The following is a 25,697-nucleotide window of genomic DNA, read 5'->3' as shown; positions in this document are numbered from 1 at the left end:
GAACCTCTCCGCCCCCCGCTCTCGGGCCGACGCACTTTTTCAAGCAGTGGACACTCTGAAGACAGAGGGAGTTGTGATCCCTGTTCCCCCTCAGGAACAAGGTCGCGGCTTTTACTCCAACTTGTTCGTGGTGCCAAAGAAGGACGGATCTTTCCGCCCCGTTCTGGACCTCAAGTTACTCAACAGACATGTGAGAACCAGACGGTTTCGGATGGAATCTCTCCGCTCGGTCATCGCCTCGATGTCACAAGGAGACTTCCTAGCATCGATCGACATCAAGGATGCTTATCTCCATGTGCCGATCGCACCCGAACATCAACGCTTCTTGCGTTTCGCCATCGGGGACAAACACCTTCAGTTCGCGGCATTGCCTTTCGGCCTGGCGACAGCCCCACGGGTGTTCACCAAAGTTATGGCATCCGTTGTGGCGGTCCTTCACTCTCAGGGCCACTCGGTGATTCCCTACTTAGACGATCTCCTAGTCAGGGCACCTTCTCAGGTGGCGTGTCAACACAGCCTTACAGTCGCTCTGGCGACTCCAGTGGTTCGGGTGGATCATCAACTTCCCCAAATCCCAGTTGACACCGACCCAATCACTGACTTACCTCGGGATGGAGTTTCATACACAGTCAGCGGTAGTCAAGCTTCCGCTGGACAAACAGCTTTCTCTACAAGCAGGGGTGCAATCTCTTCTTCGGGGTCACTCATACCCCTTGAGGCGCCTCATGCACTTCCTGGGGAAGATGGTGGCAGCGATGGAGGCAGTACCGTTCGCGCAATTCCATCTGCGGCCACTCCAATGGGACATTCTCCGCAAATGGGACAGGAGGTCGACTTCCCTGGACAGGAACGTCTCTCTGTCCCTTGCAACCAAGACGTCTCTTCAGTGGTGGCTCCTTCCCAATTCTCTATCGCAAGGAAAATCCTTCCTACCCCCACCCTGGGCTGTGGTCACCACGGACGCGAGCCTGTCAGGGTGGGGAGCGGTTTTCCTCCACCACAGGGCTCAGGGAACCTGGACTCCGGTAGAGTCCTCCCTTCAGATCAATGTTCTGGAGATAAGGGCAGTGTATCTAGCCTTATTGGCCTTCCATCGGTGGCTGGAGGGCGGACAGATCCGTATACAGTCGGACAACGCCACTACCGTCGCATACATCAACCTCTGGCGATGCTGCCCAGAGTGTTACGCAAGATCAGGTCCGACTGTCGTCGCGCCATTCTCGTCGCTCCAGATTGGCCGAGGCGATCGTGGTACCCGGATCTTTGGCATCTCACGGTGGGTCAACCGTGGGCGCTTCCAGACCGCCCAGACTTGCTGTCACAAGGGCCGTTTTTCCATCTGAATTCCGTGGCCCTCAACCTGACTGTGTAGCCATTGAGTCCTGGCTCCTAGCGTCTTCAGGATTATCTCAGGATGTCATTGCCACTATGAGACAGGCCAGGAAACCTACGTCCGCCAAGATCTATTACAGATCTTGGCGGATCTTCTTATCCTGGTGCTCTGATAATGGTTTTTCTCCCTGGCCGTTTGCCTTACCCACTTTTCTTCCTTCCTCCAATCCGGAATGGACAAGGGTTTGTCACTCGGCTCTCTCAAGGGACAAGTATCGGCGCTCTCCGTATTTTTTCAAGAGCGCCTGGCCAGGATTCCGCAGGTCCGCACGTTCCTGCAGGGAGTTTGCCACATAGTCCCACCTTACAAGCGTCCGCTGGAACCCTGGGACCTTAACAGGGTGCTAACGGCTCTTCAGAAACCACCTTTCGAACCGCTGCGGGATGTCTCTCTATCACGTCTTTCGCAGAAGGTGGCATTTCTAGTGGCAGTTACATCACTCCGAAGAGTGTCGGAGCTTGCAGCACTGTCATGCAAAGCCCCCTTCCTGGTTTTTCACCAGGATAAGGTGGTTCTGCGTCCTGTCCCGGAATTTCTCCCTAAGGTGGTATCCCCTTTTCATCTCAATCAGGATATCTCCTTACCTTCATTTTGCCCTAATCCAATTCACCAATGTGAAAAGGATTTGCATTCTTTGGATTTGGTGAGAGCACTCCGTTTCTACGTGTCTCGCACGGCGCCCCTGCGTCGTTCAGATGGGCTCTTTGTCCTTGTCGCTGGCCAGCGTAAGGGTTCCCAGGCTTCCAAGTCAACCTTGGCTCGGTGGATCAAGGAACCGATTCTTGAAGACTACCGTTCTTCTGGGCTTCCGCTTCCTTCAGGGCTGAAAGCCCATTCTACCAGAGCCGTGGGTGCGTCCTGGGCATTGCGGCACCGGGCTACGGCTCAGCAGGTGTGTCAGGCTGCTACCTGGTCTAGTCTGCACACTTTCACGAAACACTATCAGGTGCATACCTATGCTTCGGCAGATGCCAGTCTAGGTAGGCGAGTCCTGCAGGCGGCGGTTGCCCACCTGTAAGAGGGGGCCGTTTCGGCTCTTTTTATCAAGGTATTCTTTTACCCACCCAGGGACTGCTTTTGGACGTCCCAATTGTCTGGGTCTCCCAATGGAGCGACAAAGAAGAAGGGAATTTTGTTTACTTACCGTAAATTCCTTTTCTTCTAGCTTCTATTGGGAGACCCAGCACCCGCCCCTGTTCCCTTCGGGCTGGTTGTTCTTTTGTGTACACATGTTGTTCATGTTGAATTGTTCTTTTGGTTCATGGTTTCAGTTCTCCGAACATCCTTTGGATTGAATTTACCTTAGACCAATTTATAAGTTTCTTCCTTCCTGCTTTTGCACCAAAACTGAGGAGCCCGTGATGCACGGGAGGGTGTATAGGCAGAGGGGAGGGGTTACACTTTTTCAGTGTAATACTTTGTGTGGCCTCCGGAGGCAGAAGCTATACACCCAATTGTCTGGGTCTCCCAATAGGAGCTAGAAGAAAAGGAATTTACGGTAAGTAAACAAAATTCCCTTCTTTTCTTGTCGTACCACGTTCAGTGGTACAACAAGAAATAAAGTTCTATTTCTTTGTCGCTCCATTGGGAGACCCAGACAATTGGGGTGTATAGCTTCTGCCTCCGGAGGCCACACAAAGTATTACACTTTAAAAAGTGTAACCCCTCCCCTCTGCCTATACACCCTCCCGTGCATCACGGGCTCCTCAGTTTTATGCTTTGTGTGGAAGGAGGCACACATCCACTCATGCATTCTCATATTAGTTATATCGGTTGGAAGAAAAGAGGGCCCTCACGGGGCCCCCGGCATGTTCCCTTCTCACCCCACTACGTCGGCGGTGCTGTTAAGGTTGAGGTACCCATTGCGGGTACAAAGGCCGGAGCCTCATGCCGTCCCTTTCACCATCCCTTAGCGGCTCTGGGAGAAGTGGGATCCTGACCGGTCATCCATTTACTGGGACCGTGCTCCCTCCGCAGCCCCTGTGGGAATCTGCCAGACAGGAGCCTATTCATCCTCAGGGACCGGGCCCTGCATCTCTAAGGTACTCTGTGTCCCCATGGGGACTGTGCAGGGAGCGCCTTCTTCCCGGACGCTGCAGCACCTGCTGTTTTGAGAAGACCGGCGGACTTCCGCGCCGACCGCGCCTGCTTGTCGGCCGCGGTCTTAAATTTAGTCCCTGGCTTCATCGCGGCCTAGTAGCAAAAATCCCGCCCCCGGGCCTGCCTGTCAGGGGTAAGGGCGGGACTGCCGACCTGACGTCGGATGTGAGGGCCGGAGCATCCTGTATGTTTCCTCCCCCCTCACTGATCACTGTGGGGACCCCAGATTCCCGCACTTTCCTGGCGCCGCCCACGGCTCCACTCCTCCCCTGAGAGCTCCGGCAGCCATTTTTCTTCGGCGCTCCTATTGGGAGACCCAGACGATTGGGTGTATAGCTACTGCCTCCGGAGGCCACACAAAGCATTACACTAAAAAGTGTAAGGCCCCTCCCCTTCTGGCTATACACCCCCAGTGGGATCACTGGCTCACCAGTTTTCTGCTTTGTGCGAAGGAGGTCAGACATCCACGCATAGCTCCACTGTTTAGTCAGCAGTAGCTGCTGACTATGTCGGATGGAAGAAAAGAGGGCCCATATAGGGTCCCCAGCATGCTCCCTTCTTACCCCACTTGTGGTTTGTAAGGTTGAGGTACCCATTGCGGGTACGGAGGCTGGAGCCCACATGCTGCTTTCCTTCCCCATCCCCCTGAGGGGCTCTGAGGAAGTGGGATCTTACCGGCCCCCAAGCCCTGAGGCCGGGCTCCATCCACAGACCCATTGAACCTGCTGGATACGGAGCTGGGTACCGTTCAGGGACAAGGCCCTGCAACTTTCAGGTACTCTGTGTCCCCGTACAGACAGGCACGCACACGCCAGACTTGCTGGGTGTGTTAGTGCGCCGGGGACAGTAGCGCTGCACGCTGGGGTTTGAGTCACAGCAGCTTAGCTGTGCGACTTCATGTACTGGGAACTACCGCGCCGGCCACTCTCGGAGCGGCGGCGCGGCTGGGACTTGTAGTGCGCTGGGGACTTAGCGCCGACCGCGCTTTTACGGCGGCGGCGCTTATAAATTTAGTCCCCGGCTTTTGCGGCCTAGCTCCGCTTCGTTCCCGCCCCCTCCCTGTCAATCAGGGAATGGGACAGACGCTGTGCAATCGTCAGCGCCGAGGGCTGGAGCCTTATTTACATGCTCCAGCCCTCTCACTAGGCACAGTGGGACGCAGTTTTCCCGCTTTTGGTCTGAGCACGCCCAGGGCCCGCCCCCCCCTCCACAGGACGCCGGCAGCCATTCCTGCATGCAGTCTGGCTGGAGGACGGACACAGGCTCTGGGAGACCCAGACTAGGGATTTCTGGCGACCACACACCCGCGTTTAGCGGGCGGTAAGCAGCACATTAGTGCTGGCCCCACTTGTGCCACAGTGTTGTATTGGTGTACTGTTTCCTGTACCAGATATATATATATATATACTGCACTGTACGGTCGCTTCTTGGCTGTATACCCTATCTTGCTCTGAGGAGACAACAACATGTCATCCACAAAACGCAAGGGTGCCAAGGCACGGGCTGTATACACTGCTTGTACAGCATGTGGGGCTAATCTACCAGCAGGCTCCAACGACTCTCATTGTGTGCAATGTTCAGTCCCAGTGGCACTTCGTCAGCCAGAGCCTATTGTGGTGGTAGCCCAGGCAGAGACGCCTGTGAACCCTGCCCCGGTGACGGGGACAGAATTTGCAGTCTTTGCTGATAAAATGTCTGTGACTATGACAAAAATCCTGGAGACCTTGCAGTCCAGGCCAGTGCCTCAGACCATGGACACGGCTGTGTCTATGTTCCCCGGTCCCCCTCAGTTGGAACTAATCCGTACTTCAAGGGGGTCCCAGGCATCACAGGCTGAGGGCTCTGACTCCGATGACAGTCCCAGGCCGCCTAAGCGAGCTCGCTGGGAGAGACCCTCCACGTCCTCACGCGGGTCAGGGTCTCAGAGAGTTGGGTCTCTATGTGATGAGACAGAGGTGGGTGATCAGGAGTCTAGCCCTGACACCGCACTCAATTTGGATACGCCAGATGGTGACGCCATGGTAAATGACCTTATAGCGGCCATCAATAGGCTGTTGGATATTTCTCCCCCAGCCCCTTCAGCAGAGGAGGCAGCTGCCCAGCAGGAGAAATTCCATTTCCTGTATCCCAAGCGTAAATTTAGTACTTTTCTGGACCACTCTGACTTCAGAGCATCAATCCAGAAACACCATGCTTATCCGGACAAGCGTTTTTCCAAACGCCTTAAGGATACACGTTATCCCTTTCCCCCTGACGTGGTCAAACGCTGGACCCAGTGTCCAAAAGTGGACCCTCCAATATCCAGGCTTGCAGCTAGATCCATAGTTGCAGTGGAGGATGGGGCTTCACTTAAAGATGCTAATGACAGGCAGATGGACCTTTGGTTGAAATCTGTCTATGAAGCTATTGGCGCGTCGTTTGCTCCAGCATTCGCGGCCGTGTGGGCGCTCCAAGCTATTTCAGCTGGTCTGGCACAGGTGGACTCTTTCATACGTCCAGCAGTGCCGCAAGTGGCGTCCTTAACTACGCAAATGTCCGCGTTTGCGACCTACGCTATCAATGCGGTACTGGACTCTACGAGCCGTACCTCAATGGCATCCGCCAACTCTGTAGTTTTGCGCAGAGCCTTGTGGTTAAAAGAATGGAAAGCAGATTCTGCTTCTAAAAAATGTTTAACCAGCTTGCCATTGTCTGGAGACAGACTGTTTGGTGAGCAATTGGCGGAAATCATTAAACAGTCCAAAGGTAAGGACTCTTCCTTACCCCAGCCCAGATCAAGCAAACCTCAACAGAGGAAGTGGCAGTCGAGGTTTCGGTCCTTTCGAGGCTCGGGCAAGCCCCAATTCTCCTCGTCCAAAGGGACTCAGAAAGAGCAAAGGAGCTCTGATTCCTGGCGGGCTCACTCACGCCCCAAGAAAGCAACCGGAGGTACCGCTTCCAAGCCGGCTGCCTCATGACTTTCGGCCTCCTCCCTCCGCATCCTCGGTCGGTGGCAGGCTCTCCCGCTTTTGCGACATTTGGCTGCCACAGGTCAAAGACCGGTGGGTAACAGACATTTTGTCTCACGGGTACAGGATAGAGTTCAGTTCTCGTCCTCCGCCTCGGTTCTTCAGAACTTCCCCACATCCCGACCGAGCAGATGCCCTTCTGCAGGCGGTGAATTCTCTAAGAGCAGAAGGAGTGGTGGTCCCTGTTCCCCTTCGGGAACAAGGACAAGGTTTTTACTCCAATCTCTTGTGGTGCCAAAAAAGGACGGCTCATTCCGTCCTGTTCTGGACCTAAAACTGCTCAACAAGCATGTGAACGCCAGGCGGTTCCGGATGGAATCCCTCCGCTCAGTCATTGCCTCAATGTCTCAAGGAGATTTCCTAGCATCAATAGACATCAAAGATGCTTATCTCCACGTGCCGATTGCTACAGAGCACCAACGCTTTCTACGCTTCGTGATAGGAGACGACCATCTTCAGTTCGTAGCTCTGCCATTTGGTCTGGCGACAGCCCCACGGGTGTTCACCAAGGTCATGGCGGCAGTGGTAGCAGTCTTGCACTCTCAGGGACACTCTGTGATCCCTTACTTGGACGATCTACTTGTCAAGGCACCCTCTCAAGAGGCATGCCAACTCAGCCTGAATGTTGCACTGGAGACTCTCCAGACGTTCGGGTGGATCATCAACTTCTCAAAGTCAAATCTGTCACCGACCCAATCGCTAACGTATCTTGGCATGGAGTTTCATACTCTCTCAGCGATAGTGAAGCTTCCGCTGGACAAGCAGCGGTCACTACAGACTGGGGTGCAGGCTCTCCTTCAAAGTCAGTCGCACTCCTTAAGACGCCTCATGCACTTCCTCGGGAAGATGGTGGCGGCAATGGAGGCGGTTCCGTTTGCGCAGTTTCATCTACGCCCACTTCAATGGGACATTCTCCGCCAATGGGACGGGAAGTCAACATCCCTGGACAGGAAAGTCTCCCTTTCCCAGACGGCCAAAGACTCTCTGCAGTGGTGGCTTCTTCCCACCTCATTATCACAGGGAAGATCCTTCCTACCACCGTCCTGGGCGGTGGTCACGACAGACGCGAGTCTGTCAGGGTGGGGAGCAGTTTTTCTCCACCACAGGGCTCAGGGTACGTGGACTCAGCAGGAGTCCACCCTTCAGATCAATGTTCTGGAAATCAGAGCAGTGTATCTTGCCCTACTAGCCTTCCAGCAGTGGCTGGAAGGAAGGCAGATCCGAATTCAGTCGGACAACTCCACAGCGGTGGCATACATCAACCACCAAGGGGGGACACGCAGTCGGCAAGCCTTCCAGGAAGTCCGGCGGATTCTGATGTGGGTGGAAGCCACGGCCTCCACCATATCCGCAGTTCACATCCCCGGCGTGGAAAACTGGGAAGCAGACTTCCTCAGTCGCCAGGGCATGGACGCAGGGGAATGGTCCCTTCACCCGGACGTGTTTCAGGAAATCTGTCGCCGCTGGGGAACGCCGGACGTCGACCTAATGGCGTCCCGGCACAACAACAAGGTCCCAACCTTCATGGCACGGTCTCGCGATCAAAGAGCTCTGGCGGCAGACGCCTTAGTGCAAGATTGGTCGCAGTTCCGGCTCCCTTATGTGTTTCCACCTCTGGCACTCTTGCCCAGAGTGCTACGCAAGATCAGATCCGACTGCAGCCGCGTCATACTCGTCGCTCCAGACTGGCCGAGGAGGGCGTGGTATCCGGATCTGTGGCATCTCACGGTCGGCCAACCGTGGGCACTACCAGACCGACCAGACTTACTGTCCCAAGGGCCGTTTTTCCATCGGAATTCTACGGCCCTGAACCTGACTGTGTGGCCATTGAGTCCTGGATCCTAGCGTCTTCAGGATTATCCCAAGGGGTCGTTGCCACCATGAGACAGGCTAGGAAGCCCACGTCCGCTAAGATCTACCACAGAACGTGGAGGATATTCTTATCCTGGTGCTCTGCTCAGGGAGTGTCTCCCTGGCCATTTGCATTGCCTACCTTTCTTTCTTTCCTGCAATCTGGGTTGGAAAAAGGTTTGTCGCTCGGCTCCCTTAAAGGGCAAGTTTCGGCGCTATCCGTCTTTTTTCAGAAGCGTCTAGCACGACTTCCTAAGGTACGCACGTTCCTGCAGGGGGTTTGTCATATCGTACCCCCGTACAAGCGGCCGTTAGATCCATGGGATCTGAACAGGGTACTGGTTGCCCTCCAGAAGCCGCCCTTCGAGCCTCTGAGGGAGGTTTCACTTTCTAGACTATCACAGAAAGTGGCCTTTCTGGTAGCGATCACCTCTCTTCGGAGAGTGTCTGAGCTAGCAGCGCTGTCATCCAAGGCTCCCTTCCTGGTCTTCCACCAGGACAAGGTAGTGCTGCGCCCCATTCAGGAGTTTCTCCCGAAGGTGGTATCCTCTTTTCATCTTAATCAGGATATCTCTTTGCCTTCTTTTTGTCCTCATGCAGTTCATCGGTATGAGAAGGATTTACATTTGTTAGATCTGGTGAGAGCACTCAGAATCTACATTTCCCGCACGGCGCCCCTGCGCCGTTCGGATGCACTCTTTGTCCTTGTCGCTGGTAAGCGCAAAGGGTCGCAGGCTTCTAAGGCCACCCTGGCTCGATGGATCAAAGAACCAATTCTTGAAGCCTACCGTTCTGCTGGGCTTCCGGTTCCATCAGGGCTGAAGGCCCATTCTACAAGAGCCGTGGGTGCGTCCTGGGCATTGCGACACCAGGCTACGGCTCAACAGGTGTGCCAGGCAGCTACATGGTCGAGTCTGCACACTTTCACCAAACATTATCAGGTGCATACCTATGCTTCGGCGGACGCCAGCCTAGGTAGAAGAGTCCTGCAGGCGGCAGTTGCCTCCCCGTAGGGGAGGGCTGTCTTCGCAGCTCTAACATGAGGTATTCTTTACCCACCCAGGGACAGCTTTTGGACGTCCCAATCGTCTGGGTCTCCCAATGGAGCGCCGAAGAAGAAGGGAATTTTGTTACTTACCGTAAATTCCTTTTCTTCTAGCTCCTATTGGGAGACCCAGCACCCGCCCTGTTGTCCTTCGGGATTTTTGGTTGTTTTTCGGGTACACATGTTGTTCATGTTGAACGGTTTTCAGTTCTCCGACGTTACTTCGGAGTGAATTTGTTTAAACCAGTTCTTGGCTTTCCTCCTTCTTGCTTTTGCACTAAAACTGGTGAGCCAGTGATCCCACTGGGGGTGTATAGCCAGAAGGGGAGGGGCCTTACACTTTTTAGTGTAATGCTTTGTGTGGCCTCCGGAGGCAGTGCTATACACCCAATCGTCTGGGTCTCCCAATAGGAGCTAGAAGAAAAGGAATTTACGGTAAGTAACAAAATTCCCTTCTTTTGGCATTCTGCCGGTGGAGGATTATCAGGGAAGAGCTCTGCAGCTCTGGGAGACCTAAGGCAGGGAATCTGGAGGACACACACTCCGCTTTTTAGCGGTCGGTAAGCCACACCGGTCACCCGGTGCTGGTCCCCCTAGGGTGCCGGAATAGATACGTATTTATATATATATATATATATTCTGTTCGGTCGGGCTGTATACCCTTTCCCATATACCCTCAGTGATCACTCTCCTAGGAGACAACAGCATGTCGTCCACAAGGAGCAAAGGTGCTAAGGCACAGGGTTTTTTTTTTTTGCGGCCTGTACCTCTTGTGGGGCTATGTTACCTGCGGGTTCCACCTACCCTCACTGTGAGCAATGCTCGACCCCTGTTTCGCTTGCTCAGCCGGAGCCTCGGTCACTAGTGGGCCCCTCGGCTCATGTAGACCCCCCTGCTCCCCCTGTCCAGGCGGCAGGAACAGAGTTCGCCTCTTTTGCTGAGAAACTCTCTGAGTCACTTTCACAATCCATGGCTCAGTCTATGGTCAAATGGTCTGCCAAGCTGCTTGAAGCTTTGCAGTCCAGATCGGTCCTTGCACAGGCCCCGGCCCCTGTTGGATCGTCGCCTCCAGGCCCCTCTCAGTCCACACCGCAGCGCGCTCCCAGGTTGGGCCCTAGGTCTCACGTGGAGGACTCCTGCCCGGACCACAGTCCTAGACAGGCTAAGCGGGCGCGCTGGGAATCTTCCCCGACTTCTTCACGCTGCTCGGGTTTCCAGCTTGAAGACTCGCTGGAGGACGAGGCGGACGTCGCAGCTCAGGGCTCTGACCCTGACGTCGCCCTCAACCTTGATACACCTGAAGGGGACGCCTTAGTAAATGATCTTATCTCGTCCATCAACCAGGTGTTAGATCTCTCTCCCCCGCCTCCACCTGTAGAGGAGTCGGCTTCTCAGCAGGAGAAACACCAGTTTCGGTTCCCCAAACGTACACTGAGTGCGTTTTTCGATCACTCTAACTTCAGAGATGCTGTCCAGAAGCCCAGAGCGGTTCCGGACAAGCGCTTTACTAAGCGCCTTACTGACACACGTTACCCCTTCCCCTCTGACGTAGTTAAGGGTTGGGCTCAATGTCCCAAGGTGGATCCTCCAGGCTGGCGGCTAGATCTGTGGTATCGGTTGCAGATGGCTCATCGCTAAAAGATGCCACTGACAGGCAGATAGAGCTCCTGGTGAAATCCATCTATGAAGCCACGGGCGCGTCTTTTGCCCCGGCCTTTGCAGCCGTGTGGGCACTCCAAGCTATCTCAGCTTGTCTGGCTGAGATTAATGCGGTCACACGTAATTCTGCTCCGCAGGTTGCGTCTTTGACTTCTCAAGCGTCAGCTTTTTCTTCCTACGCCATGAACGCAGTCCTAGACTCTGCAAGCCGTACAGCGGTGGCATCCGCTAATTCTGTGGCAGTCCACAGGGCCATGTGGCTGCGCGAATGGAAGGCAGACTCGGCCTCCAAGAGGTTCTTAACCGGTTTGCCGTTTTCTGGCGACCGCTTGTTTGGCGAACGATTGGATGAGATTATTAAGGAATCCAAGGGAAAGGACTCCTCCTTACCCCAGTCCAAACCTAAGAGACCTCAGCAACGAAAAATACAATCAAGGTTTCGGTCCTTTCGTCCCTCCGCCAAGCCCCAATCCTCTTCGTCCAGCAGGCCGGAGAAAGGCCAGAGGAACTCCTATGCGTGGCGGTCCAAGTCACGCCCCCAAAAGGCCGCAGGAGGCACTGCCTCCAAGGCGGCCTCCTCATGACTCTCTGCATCCCCGAGCCGCATCCTCGGTCGGTGGCAGGCTCTCCCGCTTTTGCGACGCCTGGTGGCCACATGTTCAAGACCGATGGGTGAGAGACATTCTGTCTCACTGTAACAGGATAGAGTTCAGCTCTCGTCCTCCGACTCGTTTCTTCAGAACCTCTCCGCCCCCCGCTCGGGCCGACGCACTTTTTCAGGCAGTGGACGCTCTGAAGACAGAAGGAGTTGTGATTCCCGTTCCCCCTCAGGAACGTGGTCGCGGCTTTTACGCCAACTTGTTCGTGGTGCCAAAGAAGGACGGATCATTCCGTCCCGTTCTGGACCTCAAACTACTCAACAGACATGTGAGCACCAGATGGTTTCGGATGGAATCTCTCCGCTCGGTCATCGCCTCGATGTCACAAGGAGACTTCCTAGCATCGATCGACATCAAGGATGCTTATCTCCACGTGCCGATCGCAAATGGGACAGGAGGTCGACTTCCCTCGACAGGAACGTCTCTCTTTCCCTTGCAACCAAGACGTCTCTTCAGTGGTGGCTCCTTCCCAATTCTCTATCGCAAGGAAAATCCTTCCTACCCCCAACCTGGGCTGTGGTCACCACGGATGCGAGCCTGTCAGGGTGGGGAGCGGTTTTTCTCCACCACATGGCTCAGGGAACCTGGACTCCGGTAGAGTCTTCCCTTCAGATCAATGTTCTGGAGATAAGGGCAGTGTATCTAGCCCTATTGGCTTTCCATCGGTGGCTGGAGGGCAGACAGATCCGTATCCAGTCGGACAACGCCACTGCCGTCGCATACATCAACCACCAGGGCGGCACGCGCAGTCGTCATGCCTTCCAGCAAGTCAGGCGGATTCTGCAGTGGGTGGAAGCCACAGCCTCCACCATCTCCGCAGTTCACATCCCGGGCGTAGAAAACTGGGAAGCAGATTTTCTCAGTCGTCAGGGCATGGACGCGGGGGAATGGTCTCTTCACCCAGACGTGTTTCGAGAGATCTGTCGCCGCTGGGGAACGCCGGACGTCGATCTCATGGCGTCACGGCACAACAACAAAGTCCCGGCATTCATGGCTCGGTCTGAAGTTCACAGAGCTCTGGCGGCGGACGCATTAGTTCAGGATTGGTCGCAGTTTCGACTGCCTTATGTGTTTCCTCCTCTGGCGATGCTGCCCAGAGTGTTACGCAAGATCAGGTCCGACTGCCGTCGCGCCATTCTCGTCGCTCCAGATTGGCCGAGGCGGTCGTGGTACCCGGATCTGTGGCATCTCACGGTGGGTCAACCGTGGGCGCTTCCAGACCGCCCAGACTTGCTGTCACAAGGGCCGTTTTTCCATCTGAATTCTGTGGCCCTCAACCTGACTGTGTGGCCATTGAGTCCTGGCTCCTAGCGTCTTCAGGGTTATCTCAGGATGTCATTGCCACCATGAGACAGGCCAGGAAACCAACGTCCGCCAAGATCTATTACAGGTCTTGGCAAATCTTCTTATCCTGGTGCTCTGATAATGGTTTTACTCCATGGCCATTTGCCTTACCCACTTTTCTTTCATTCCTTCAATCCGGAATGGACAAGGGTTTGTCACTCGGCTCTCTCAAGGGACAAGTATCGGCGCTCTCCGTATTTTTTCAAAAGCGCCTAGCCAGGCTTCCGCAGGTCCGCACATTCCTGCAGGGAGTTTGCCACATAGTCCCACCTTACAAGCTTCCCTTGGAACCCTGGGACCTTAACAGGGTGCTAACGGCTCTTCAGAAACCACCTTTCGAGCCGCTGCGGGATGTCTCTTTATCACGTCTTTCGCAGAAGGTGGCATTTCTAGTGGCAGTTACATCACTCCGAAGAGTGTCGGAGCTTGCAGTGCTGTCATGCAAAGCCCCCTTCCTGGTGTTTCACCAGGATAAGGTGGTTCTGCGTCCTGTCCCGGAATTTCTCCCTAAGGTGGTATCTCCTTTTCATCTCAATCAGGATATCTCCTTACCTTCATTTTGCCCTAATCCAATTCACCAATGTGAAAAGGATTTGCACTCCTTAGACCTAGTGAGAGCACTCCGACACTACGTGTCTCGCACGGCGCCCCTGCGTCGTTCAGATGCGCTCTTTGTCCTTGTCGCTGGCCAGCGTAAGGGTTCGCAGGCTTCCAAGTCAACCTTGGCTCGGTGGATCAAGGAACCGATTCTTGAAGCCTACCGTTCTTCTGGGCTTCCGCTTCCTTCAGGGCTGAAAGCCCATTCTACCAGAGCCGTGGGTGCGTCCTGGGCATTGCGGCACCGGGCTACGGCTCAGCAGGTGTGTCAGGCAGCTACTTGGTCTAGTCTGCACACTTTCACGAAACACTATCAGGTGCATACCTATGCTTCGGCAGACGCCAGTCTAGGTAGGCGAGTCCTTCAGGCGGCGGTTGCCCACCTGTAAGAGGGGGCCGTTTCGGCTCTTTTTTTATCGAGGTATTCTTTTACCCACCCAGGGACTGCTTTTGGACGTCCCAATTGTCTGGGTCTCCCAATGGAGCGACAAAGAAAAAGGGAATTTTGTTTACTTACCGTAAATTCCTTTTCTTCTAGCTCCTATTGGGAGACCCAGCACCCGCCCCTGTTCCCTTCGGGCTGTTGTTCTTTTGTGTACACATGTTCATGTTGAATTGTTCTTTTGGTTCATGGTTTCAGTTCTCCGAACATCCTTCGGACTGCATTTACCTTAGACCAATTTATAAGTTTCCTCCTTCCTGCTTTTGCACCAAAACTGAGGCGCCCGTGATGCACGGGAGGGTGTATAGGCAGAGGGGAGGGGTTACACTTTTTAAAGTGTAATACTTTGTGTGGCCTCCGGAGGCAGAAGCTATACACCCCAATTGTCTGGGTCTCCCAATAGGAGCTAGAAGAAAAGGAATTTACGGTAAGTAAACAAAATTCCCTTCTTTAAAGCTACAAACTAATCTGGCCTTCCTAGCGCTCCTTTTGGATCGTGACATCTTTTTTTTCTACATACTAATTTTACCAAACCAAAGTACAGAGTCCCGGGGGCAGCTGCATTGTGAGCTTTGGAGTGTAGAAAGTAGAGCGCTTCTGGGGCAGCTGGTTAGTAGCAGGGTGTGCGGACCCTACATAGATCTCCTAGCGTGATATGCCTGTTGGGTTCATGTCAAATTACCCAGAACTGTCTCCATTTTATCTTATCCATAGATAACAAGTGTCCATAGTAGTCGAGCTCTAGATGTTCAGTTCCTGGATTCTGGGTCAATTGCTTCAGTGAAGGTGTCTGAGCTGAGAGAAATTCCATCTCCATTTTTGCGAGATCTAATCTCAATACCACCTCAGGTAATTATCATAAAGAACAAAGACACACAGCTAAAATAACAGGAATGTAATTAACCCATTCACGACCGGCCGATTTTTCGCTTTCCGTTTTTTTTTTTCGCCGTTCTTTTTCTAAGAGACGTAACTTTTTTATTTTTCTGTCAATATGGTCATGTGAGGGCTTATTTTTTTGCGGAACGAGCTGTACTTTTCAATGAAACCATAGGTTTTACCATATAGTGTACTGGAAAATGGCAAAAAAATTCCAAATGCAGAAAAATTGCAAAAAAAGTGCGATGGCACTATTGTTTTTGAGATATTTTATTCACTGTGTTCACTGTATGGTAAAACTGATGTGTGGGTGTGATGCCTCAGGTCAGTGCGAGTTCGTAGACACCAAACATGTATAGGTTTACTTTTATATAAGGGGTTAAAAAAATTCGGAAGTTTGTCTGAAAAAAGTGGCGCACGTTTTACGCCATATTCCGTGACCCGTAGCGTTCTCATTTTTCGGGATCTATGGCTCAGTGACTGCTTATTTTTTGCGACTCGAGCTGACGTTTTTAACGGTACAATTTTTGCGCAGATGCTACGTTTTGATCGCCTGTTATTGCATTTTGCGCAAAAGTTGTGGGACAAAAAATGTCATTTTGGCGTTTGGAATTTTTTAGTCTGAACGGTGAGTGTCACCTTTTTCTCTTGAATTGTTTGCATGCACAGATGTCTTTATAAGGTTGAGCACCACATAGTTCCTTTGCTAGATTATGCCCCTACTACAGATGACATGCATGTGGGAATTGGTGTGTTTGATATTTTATTCATGATATTCCGTTTGTGTTAGGTTTTTTTGTTTTTGTTCTTGTTCCTTTTTTTTTTTTTTTTTTTTGTTGGGCACATTAAAACAGACAAAGTACCAGAGGTATGGACTTTTTAACGAAGCTCATTTTCATAGTCTTTACCAAGGGAGCATTGATCACAGAGTTCTCTATGCACGTCTTTCTTAGCCTGTGAGCAATGCTCCTCTGGTGCAAAGAATCAAAATTTGGGCTCAATGTACGAGCTCCAAGCTGGCATATTTGCCATATTTTTTTTTTTTCTCTGCACCATTCAGTCCATGCTTTTTTGGAAAACGCCCATGAGATTAAATTGCTGCATCCATAGAGGAATTAATTGTCATTTCCTAAATGGGGTTACTGCAGCCTCACCCTACAAGGAGACTGTGGAGTCAAGGTTCCAAATCCTCTTTTTCTCCATACTCCTGCTTCCATGAATGGCCAGTATTTAGTAATAAACCTTGCAGAGTATGGTGGTGCTAAATAAGCAAAATAAACAATGAGAAAATTACTTCAGTAACACTCATAAGTTATATTGTTATCAATTCCTAGCCATAGAAACCATCTTCATTGTCACTATTTCTAAACTTTTAAATTCATATTGAAGTTAATTACTCCTACCAACTCTTCCTCCACCTAAAATTGTCTCTGCATCAGAGAAATTAGTTTTTGTTTTTTGTTTGTTTGTGTGTGTGTGTGTGTGTGTGTGTGTGTGTATAATATATATATTATATTAGTCGCACTCTGCAAAAGCACAAAAATACACTACCTAATGAAGAAATTGGAGGTATTTAGAATATTAGAATGGCCATTATAATATTAGCCCAGCGCCACTTCACGGCACCCTCCTTTGCTGGGTCCTACTCTACACTGCGTCTTTTTGGGCTATGTGCCCATGGGAGCTTGCTCCTGCGGATTTTGCCGCGGAAAACCTGCGGATTTATCTGGATTTTCCAGATAAATCCGCAGGTTTCAGCAAGTACAGATACTCCCCATGTTATCCTATGGGACGTGGAGAGTGTCTGTGTCCACACTGCGGAATGTGCGGTTGTGGAATGTGCGGTTGCGGATATCCCACAGCTGCACATAACTGCATGTCAATTATTCTTTACATGCGGAAATCTGCCTTGGTCCCATACTTACCTGCCTTGATAGCAGACACCCGGTCACTTTCCCTCGCTGCAGAGGACAGCAGTGGAGCCAGGAGCAGGAAGCAGGAAGTGGGCAGGGCCTGCACGAGCTGAGGTCATGTGACAGCCTGAGCTAGTTCAGGCCCGCCCACCTTCTGCATAGTGCAGACGCTGACAGAGTGACACTGCCGGAGAAGTGCTGTGTGATGGAGGTAAGTATGATCGGGGGATCACTGCAGCACTTGTTCTGCATTGAGGATGCAGTGCCGAAGCCATGGTACTGTATCCTCAATGCAGAATGCTGCAGCGTATCTGTTTTTGCCTTCTTTCACGTAACGCTGTGAATCTCCGGCATACAGCTAAACCCTCGTTCACATTTCAAATAAACAGACTGGAATTCAGTAGCCTTGATTTATTAGCTGGTAACGTGAACTTGATTGCAGTACGTGGAATATACAGTGAATGTAGGAATATCCAAGATACAGGTGAATACGGTATATCCAAGATGCAGTTGAATATGGTATACGGAATATCCAAGATACTGTTTTATACGGGTAAAAACTATAACAAGAAAATGATTAGTCAGTACAGTGTTAATACAGAGTTAACATAGCATAACAGTGCATGAGATACAGTTCTTATGAGAATGTAGGTGAAAGGTCACTGCATCTGCAATACATAGAAAATCTTATCTATACAAACAAGGCAGGGGCTAAGATGTAGGATTGAAATGTACAATACATTTACTACAGTCTTCCACCTAAGATTCTATCACCAACGCATGTAATTTGCTTTGCTCACCGGATTACACTAGGCAGGGGTGAATGTACAGAGAGGTAAGTCGGCATGTCCTTTCCTGACCAATCCAAAGAGAAAATGGCTGCAGGCTTCTTCTCAGCTCAGGGAGGAGTTCCTTACCCAGAATACATATAGCTTAAAGGGAAACTCAGCAATTCAAAAGAATAACAACGACCTCTAGAGGTTGTAACAGAAATTGCAAAGAATGACTATTAGCAGGCTGCCATGAGGCAGAACACTCCCCGCTTGGCGTCAACGGATGCCACTATTTGGTTCTTTTGGGGAAATCAGTAACAGTAGTTCGGTTACAGGCCTGAGGAACAGTTTGTTCTCCCCAAGCTTACACACTCTGACCTCTACCTTACGTACTTTCCCATCCTTGCTGGGAAAAGGTTTGGTGACTAGGCCGAGTGGCCACTCATTCCGATGTGTTTGACTGTCTTTCATAAGTACAACATCGCCAGGTTTGAGGTTTGGGTGGTCTTTCTGCCACTTCGTCTTAGTTTGCAGAGTGGAGAGGTACTGCCTTTTCCATCTGTCCCAGAAGACATTGGCTACATTTTGTATAATGCAGAGTATTACGATCTTAGCTCTTTCCAAATTAGAAGCGGTGAATGCATGCTTGCAGTGATGCCATCCTCTACAAGGTTTTTGACTTGTAGGTAGTGTTGTCTTATAGGACTGCACTACATGAAGTAGAAAGGCGATGGCACGAACGAGTGACGTCCAAGTCGAGAACCTGCTGAATCGATAAGATTTGAGGTGATTACTTGATGTCACTGTATGTAGAACAGACACTTGAGGACGAAGCTCTTCGTCATCTGGGTCCACTAGCTCAAATGTATCAGACTCTCTGATGTCAGGCATCGAACGGTGCAAGAAGGCAGAACCTGTGAACCATGTAGTGTCTCTCAGATGACTTGGTGCAACGGATCTAGTCGCATGGTCTGCAGGATTGTGATGGGTAGACACACAGTGCCATTGACTAGGGCAAGTGGATCTTCTTATCCTTAGTACTCGGATGCTGACGTAGACATAGAAGCGTCGCGATTCATTGTAGATATACCAAAGTACCACTTTGCTGTCTGTATAAAATTCAACGTCTTTGATCTCCAGACTCATCCCATCTGAGATAAGTTCGGCCAATTCAACCGCGAGGACAGCAGCGCAGAGCTCAAGTCTGGGTATCGTGTGTTCACGGAGTAGCGCCAGTTTTGCCCGGCTCATAACGAAACCGATGTGGCTCTGTTCATTCGTATCTGTGGTTTTGAGGTACGCTACTGCTGCGATTGCTTTGACTGATGCGTCACAGAAGATACAAAGTTTTTGTGTTTTGACTTCCGTGGATGGCACAGGAGCATACGGTCGTTTTACACGACGGTTGGTCAAGGCTTCGAGAGACTTCCTCCACTCAGTCCACAGATCTGCTTTTTCTGCCGGAAGTGGGTCATCCCAATCAGATGTCTCTTGGGTGAAGTCTCTTAGCATCATCTTGCCTTGGATGGTTACTGGAGCCATGAATCCCAATGGGTCGTACAAGCTATTCACAAAAGAAAGAACTCCTCTGCGCGTGAAGGGTTTCTCGTCTTTGTTGATCTGAAAGGTGAAGGCATCCGTCTTCAAATCCCAAAGCAATCCTAGGCTCCGCTGCATAGGAAGGGAGTCAATGCTTAGGTCTAAGTCCTTTTAGATCGTTGGAATAGTCTTGAGAGGGAAAGGCTTCCATCAATTCTCGGCTGTTGGAGGCAATTTTATGCAACCTCAGGTTAGACAGAGCAAGCATTTCTTGAGCCCTTTTTAGCAGACTGATTGCAGCCTCAGTTGCTGGTGTGGACTTCAGGCAGTCGTCTACATAGAAGTCTTTTTCTACGAAGGATCTGACATCTGACCCATACTTTTCTTCACCCTCTTTGGCGGAATTTCTGAGGCCGTACATAGCGACTGTTCCCGAAGATGTGTACCCTCATCCGGTACTCTGCAATGTCTTTATCGGGGTCGTTGTCGCGATACCAGAAGAACCTCAAATAGTTTCTGTGTTCCTCTTTGACGAGAAAACAGTGGAACATCTGTTGTATTTCAGCCATGAATGCCACTGAATCCTTGCGGAAACAGAGTAGTACTTCTAGGTGTCTGTTGAGGTCTGGGCCCGACAATAGGACATCATTCAACGAGACGTCTTCACATTTGGCGCTCGAGTCGAATACCACTCTTATCTGGCCTGGCTTTTTGGGATGGTACACACCGAAGATAGGTAAGTACCAACACTCCTCGGAGTCTTGAAGTGCGGGTGCGACCTCCGCATGGTTGTTCTGTAAGATCTTCTTCGTGAATGTAAAGAAGTGTTCTTTTGTCTCAGGTGACCTCTGAAGTTTGTGCTTGAGGGAGATAAAGCGATTGTAGACCATTTCCCTGTTGTTTGGTAGGCGTCGTCTTCGAGGTCGAAATGGTAGTGGTGCGACCCAACTGTTTGATTTGTCTTTGACTATTTCCCGATCCATGGTGTCCAAGAACATCCTATCTTCTATGGACATCGCTGTCTTGTTGTCTTCCTTTGTCCTGTGGAAGACTGCACACTAGGGTGACCGCAAAAAATCGATGTCGGAATTTTGTTCGTCTGGACCCCACAAAACTATTCCCCTTTCCAGATATTGAGAGAGCCAAAATTTGAGCTCGATCAAACGACGTTAACCCGTGCCGCTCGTCGCTCAAAGTTTGAAAAAATCCAAATTTTTGGCCAAAAAGCTGACATATGGAGCCATAACTCCAGAACTGTAAATAATAAAAACACGCTTAATATCTCAAAAGAAAGCTAATGTTGTTCTTCAAAATTTATATTTTATACATAATTGTTATTTTAAGTCAAACTGAGTTACAACAGCTTTTGGCCCCAAGAACGTGACCTGGTACCACTAGGAGCATACTTCGTATATTTTATTAAGTGATACATTTTGGGGGGGTTTTTTGCTATATTTTTTGATTTTAAAGTAGAAATATAACAAAAACAAGTAATACTGATACGTCTAATGGCATTTTTTATTTTAAAATATGAAAATGAGGTATATAATACATACAAAACAGAAATAGAAAAGATACAGACGTAGTGCCTACATGAGTTGATAATTTTACATAGTTATCTAATCTATTCTAGAGCTTTTGTTAAAGTAGTTTTTGAAACGTCAGAATATAATGCTCGGCATTTGCTTACAACTTGCAGGACATATTGCTTTGCGTTCTGTGCGTGCCATTTCTGTTTTCCTAGTTAAAATGTATTGTAAAGCTTGGTTCAATGCTCCAAAAGCTCATCTTGCGCCAAAGCAAGATTTAGGTATTTTGCATAGTCTGTTAGACTATAAAGAATGTGACAACAACATTGCAGAAATAGCCCTGACCAAATTTTCGAACCATTTGTGGTATTTGAATGCAGAGTTGGTGGGATTATCGTTTTTTGATCCCACCATTACAGACGATGAAAAGTTGTTAATGGCTAATAAATTGCTCAGTAGCACAGATGAACCATCAGAGCACGCTAGGGTTGTAAATCCAAAAGTTAGGAAAGTAAAATTAAAAGAGGTAGTTGATGGAGGATTGGTAAATTTACTTGCCAAAGAAACATTTACATTCTTTGAGATTTTAATATAAAAACAGATTTCCTAAGACAAAATCCAAACACCTGGCCTCAAAATAATGACTTCCAAGAAGGATTGAAAATTGTCAAAACATTTAAAAGTAGTTAATGATATGGCTGAGCATGCTGTTAAATTAATAACCGCCTTTAACGACCTTCTGACAAAAGATATGTCCTGCAAGTTGTAAGCAAATGCCGAGCATTATATTCTGACGTTTCAAAAACTACTTTAACAAAAGCTCTAGAATAGAGAACTATGTAAAATTATCAACTCATGTAGGTACTACGTCTGTATCTTTTCTGTCTGTTTTGTATGTATTATATACCTCATTTTTATATTTTAAAATAAAAAATGTCATTAGACTTATCAGTATTACTTGTTTTTTTGTTATTTCTACTTTAAACTCAAAAATATACCAAAACCCCCCCAAAATTTATCACTTAATAATAAAATATACGAAGTATGCTCCTAGTGGTACCAGGTCACGTTCTTGGTGCTAAAAGCTGTTGTAACTCAGTTTGACTTAAAATAACAATTATGTATACAATATACATTTTGAAGAACATTAGCTTTCTTTTGAGATATTAAGCGTGTTTTTATTATTTACCGTCCTGGATTTATGGCTCCATATGTCAGCTTTTGGCCAATAATTTGGATTTTTCAAACTTTGAGCAACGAGCGGCACGGGTTAACGTCGTTTGATCGAGCTCAAATTTTGGCTCAGTATCTGGAAAGTGGAATCGTTTTGTGGGGTCTAGACGAACAAGATTCTGACATTTCCCCCCCCCCCCATATGAGATCCGGTCACCCTACCGCACACCCTATGTGGTTTTGTTCACCTTCACAAGCGTGGTCTTCGTTGGAAGGAACTGAGAAATGGCAAGGCAGAGGTGTGCTGCACGGTAACTGCTTTACCAGCAGACTATTCTGACATGGCTGGAAGAGAGGATTGCATATATCTTGATCGCTTTGTCCCTATGGCCTGCTGGGTAGACTCGGACAAGACAGATTTTTGAACAGGATCTTCCTCCTACGGGTCCTCCGCAGATCTCGGTACATTGAGAGGTGACCTCAGGGGGGAGTCCACGTCAGTATCCTTCTGCTTGGCATTGTGCTCCTCTGCTTGTGACAACACTCATGGGGGTGGGCCATGGTGTAAGGCTGTATTGTGAACCGTGCTGCTGCATTCTGCACATTTCACGCTAGCTTCACAATTCCTGGCGAGGTGTGATGTTGTAGCACAGCATTTGAAGCAGATGTTTTCCTTGAGGAAACCTTTGCGATCTTCTAAAGACTTCTCCCTGAAGGCTCTGAATTTTAGTAGCGGGTGCGGTTTCTTGTGTAGCGGACACAGTTTACTGACATCTTGAGGTCTGTTCTCTTCTGGAGATGGCTTACTAGCATGTTGAGAAGGTCCTGTGGAAACAATGTTAGTTTTATGGACTGCCACGGGTGTCCTACTGAGTTTGACACCGGGGATAGTGGGACACGACAGGGTGAAGTCAAAACTGGGGTCATTTCTGACTTTAGCTTGTTGAACAACAAATTTACAAGTACAGTGAAAGGAGGAAAAGGCACATTATGAATTTGTTTGTACCGTGAACCACATGTGACCCACTTTTCTTGTAGGTTGTAAGTGCAGAAACTTCCTATCGGATTACCTCCCCTGGCAGTGTCCGGGAAAGCCAATCCGGGCAAATTTCCTTACTCCTGGACAACCTGTAACTCGATCAACAAATCACTCAGTTCTCTAAGTTTTTGATAACCTTTAGGCCCTATCTTAAGAAAACCATCAATTCTTTGGTATAAAGCATTTTCAATGGCTTCTATGGACCCATAGCATTCATCAAGTCTTTCCCACACCTTATGTAGGCCTGTGGCTGGATGCTTTATATTAATGTCTCTTAGTCGTTTGGCGTGCTCAGCCAACTCAGAGAAAATGGCTGCAGGCTTCTTCTCAGCTCAGGGAGGAGTTCCTTACCCAGAATACATTTAGCTTAAAGGGAAACTCAGCAATTCAAAAGAATAACAACGACCTCTAGAGGTTGTAACAGAAATTGCAATGAATGACTATTAGCAGGCTGCCAAGGCAGAACAATATCCGCAGGACATTCTGCAATAAAAGCGCAGCATTGAAATGGACAAAGTTATGCTGCGGTTGTCTGGGAGCTCCTGCGGAATGTCCTGCAGATATAACCGCAGGACACTTTCCCCATGGGCACATAGCCTTAAAAATCTACACATAGCGGGGGTTGGAGTGCAGAGCCAGTCAGACAGGGCATCACTCCACATTAAATATAAGGAAAAAAGAATGAAACCAGGGATTCCCAGCCTGTCTCCCATACCTGTCTGATGGCTCTGCACTCCAACCCCCACCATGTTCATTAGCTTCTTGTTGTCACCTGCTGTTCTTGTGTAGGTCTTTAAGAAGCCCAAAAAGATGCAGTGTAGAGTAGGACCCAGCAAAGAAGGGTACCGTGAAGGGGCGCTGGGCTAATATTATAATGGCCATTCTAAATACCTCCAAGTTCTTCATTAGGTAGTGTATTTTTGTGCTATGTATATATAAAATAAATGTATGTGTGTGTGTGTGTGTGTATATATATATGTGTGTGTGTGTGTGTGTGTGTGTGTGTGTGTGTGTGTGTGTGTATATATATATATGTGTATATATGTGTATATATGTGTATATATATGTGTGTGTATACATATACATACATACACACATATACATGTATACACACATGTATACACACATATATACATACATTATACATATATATATAATGTGTGTATATGTATGTGTGTGTGTGTATATGTATATATATATGTATATATATATATATATATATATATATATATATATATATATATATATATATATATATATATATATATATATATATATATATATATATATATATATATATATATATATATATATATATATATATATGATCCACAATGAAGAGACCCGTAGAAGCAAGGTTACTTGCGAAACGGCTGCTGTCGTTCGACGTGGCACACCCTCATCCTCCCTCACTACCTGTACCCCTGATGTGATCGTGGAATAAAAAGAAAAATATTTTATTCGACCTTTGGAGTGCGACCTTTCATCTCTTCATTGTGGATCTTGTATCGCCTTTGCTTTGGGACACGCACCCAGGTCTCCACCTGCCTGAAAGCACAGCTTTGTCAGCCATACAGGGATCGGCGGTGCCCGGTATCCTCCACTCAGCTTTATATATATATATATATATATATATATATATATATATATATATATATATATATATATATATATATATATATATATATATATATATATATACATATATATATATATATATATATATATATATATATATATATATATATATATATATATATATAATATACATATATACAATATACATATATACACACATATATATACATATATACACGCATATATACATATATACACACATATATACATATATACACACATATATACATATATACACACATATATACACACATGTATACATATATACACACATATACATATATACACACATGTATACACACATGTATACATATATACACACATGTATACATACAGTGCCTACAAGTAGTATTCAACCCCCTGCAGATTTAGCAGGTTTAATAAGATGCAAATAAGTTAGAGCCTGCAAACTTCAAACAAGAGCACGATTTATTAACAGATGCATAAATCTTACAAACCAACAAGTTATGTTGCTCAGTTAAATTTTAATAAATTTTCAACATAAAAGTGTGGGTCAATTATTATTCAACCCCTAGGTTTAATATTTTGTGGAATAACCCTTGTTTGCAATTACAGCTAATAATCGTCTTTTATAAGACCTGATCAGGCCGGCACAGGTCTTTGGAGTTATCTTGGCCCACTCCTCCATGCAGATCTTCTCCAAGTTATCTAGGTTCTTTGGGTGTCTCATGTGGACTTTAATCTTGAGCTCCTTCCACAAGTTTTCAATTGGGTTAGGATCAGGAGACTGACTAGGCTACTGCAACACCTTGATTTTTTCCCTCTTGAACCAGGCCTTGGTTTTCTTGGCTGTGTGCTTTGGGTCGTTGTCTTGTTGGAAGATGAAATGACGACCCATCTTAAGATCCTTGATGGAGGAGCGGAGGTTCTTGGCCAAAATCTCCAGGTAGGCCGTGCTATCCATCTTCCCATGGATGCAGACCAGATGGCCAGGCCCCTTGGCTGAGAAACAGCCCCACAGCATGATGCTGCCACCACCATGCTTGACTGTAGGGATGGTATTCTTGGGGTCATATGCAGTGCCATCCAGTCTCCAAACGTCACGTGTGTGGTTGGCACCAAAGATCTCGATCTTGGTCTCATCAGACCAGAGAA

At 48.6% G+C, this 25,697-nt stretch overlaps 1 protein-coding gene across 1 annotated transcript in view; it reads left to right on the top strand.

Annotated features, from left to right (window-relative positions):
* The window catches only part of TDRD7 (tudor domain containing 7), a 168,829-nt gene that overhangs the window by 125,557 nt on the left and 17,575 nt on the right, over window positions 1–25,697 (top strand). The window contains exon 13 of the mRNA XM_075316121.1: window positions 14,813–14,947. Coding sequence (XP_075172236.1) covers window positions 14,813–14,947 — 135 coding nt within the window. The remainder of the gene's footprint in view (window positions 1–14,812; window positions 14,948–25,697) is intronic.

Source organism: Anomaloglossus baeobatrachus, chromosome 1 (assembly GCF_048569485.1).
Source record: "Anomaloglossus baeobatrachus isolate aAnoBae1 chromosome 1, aAnoBae1.hap1, whole genome shotgun sequence".
Taxonomy (NCBI): Eukaryota; Metazoa; Chordata; class Amphibia; order Anura; family Aromobatidae; genus Anomaloglossus; species Anomaloglossus baeobatrachus.
Note: the sequence above shows the minus strand (reverse complement) of the source record. Positions and strands in the feature narration are given on the sequence as shown.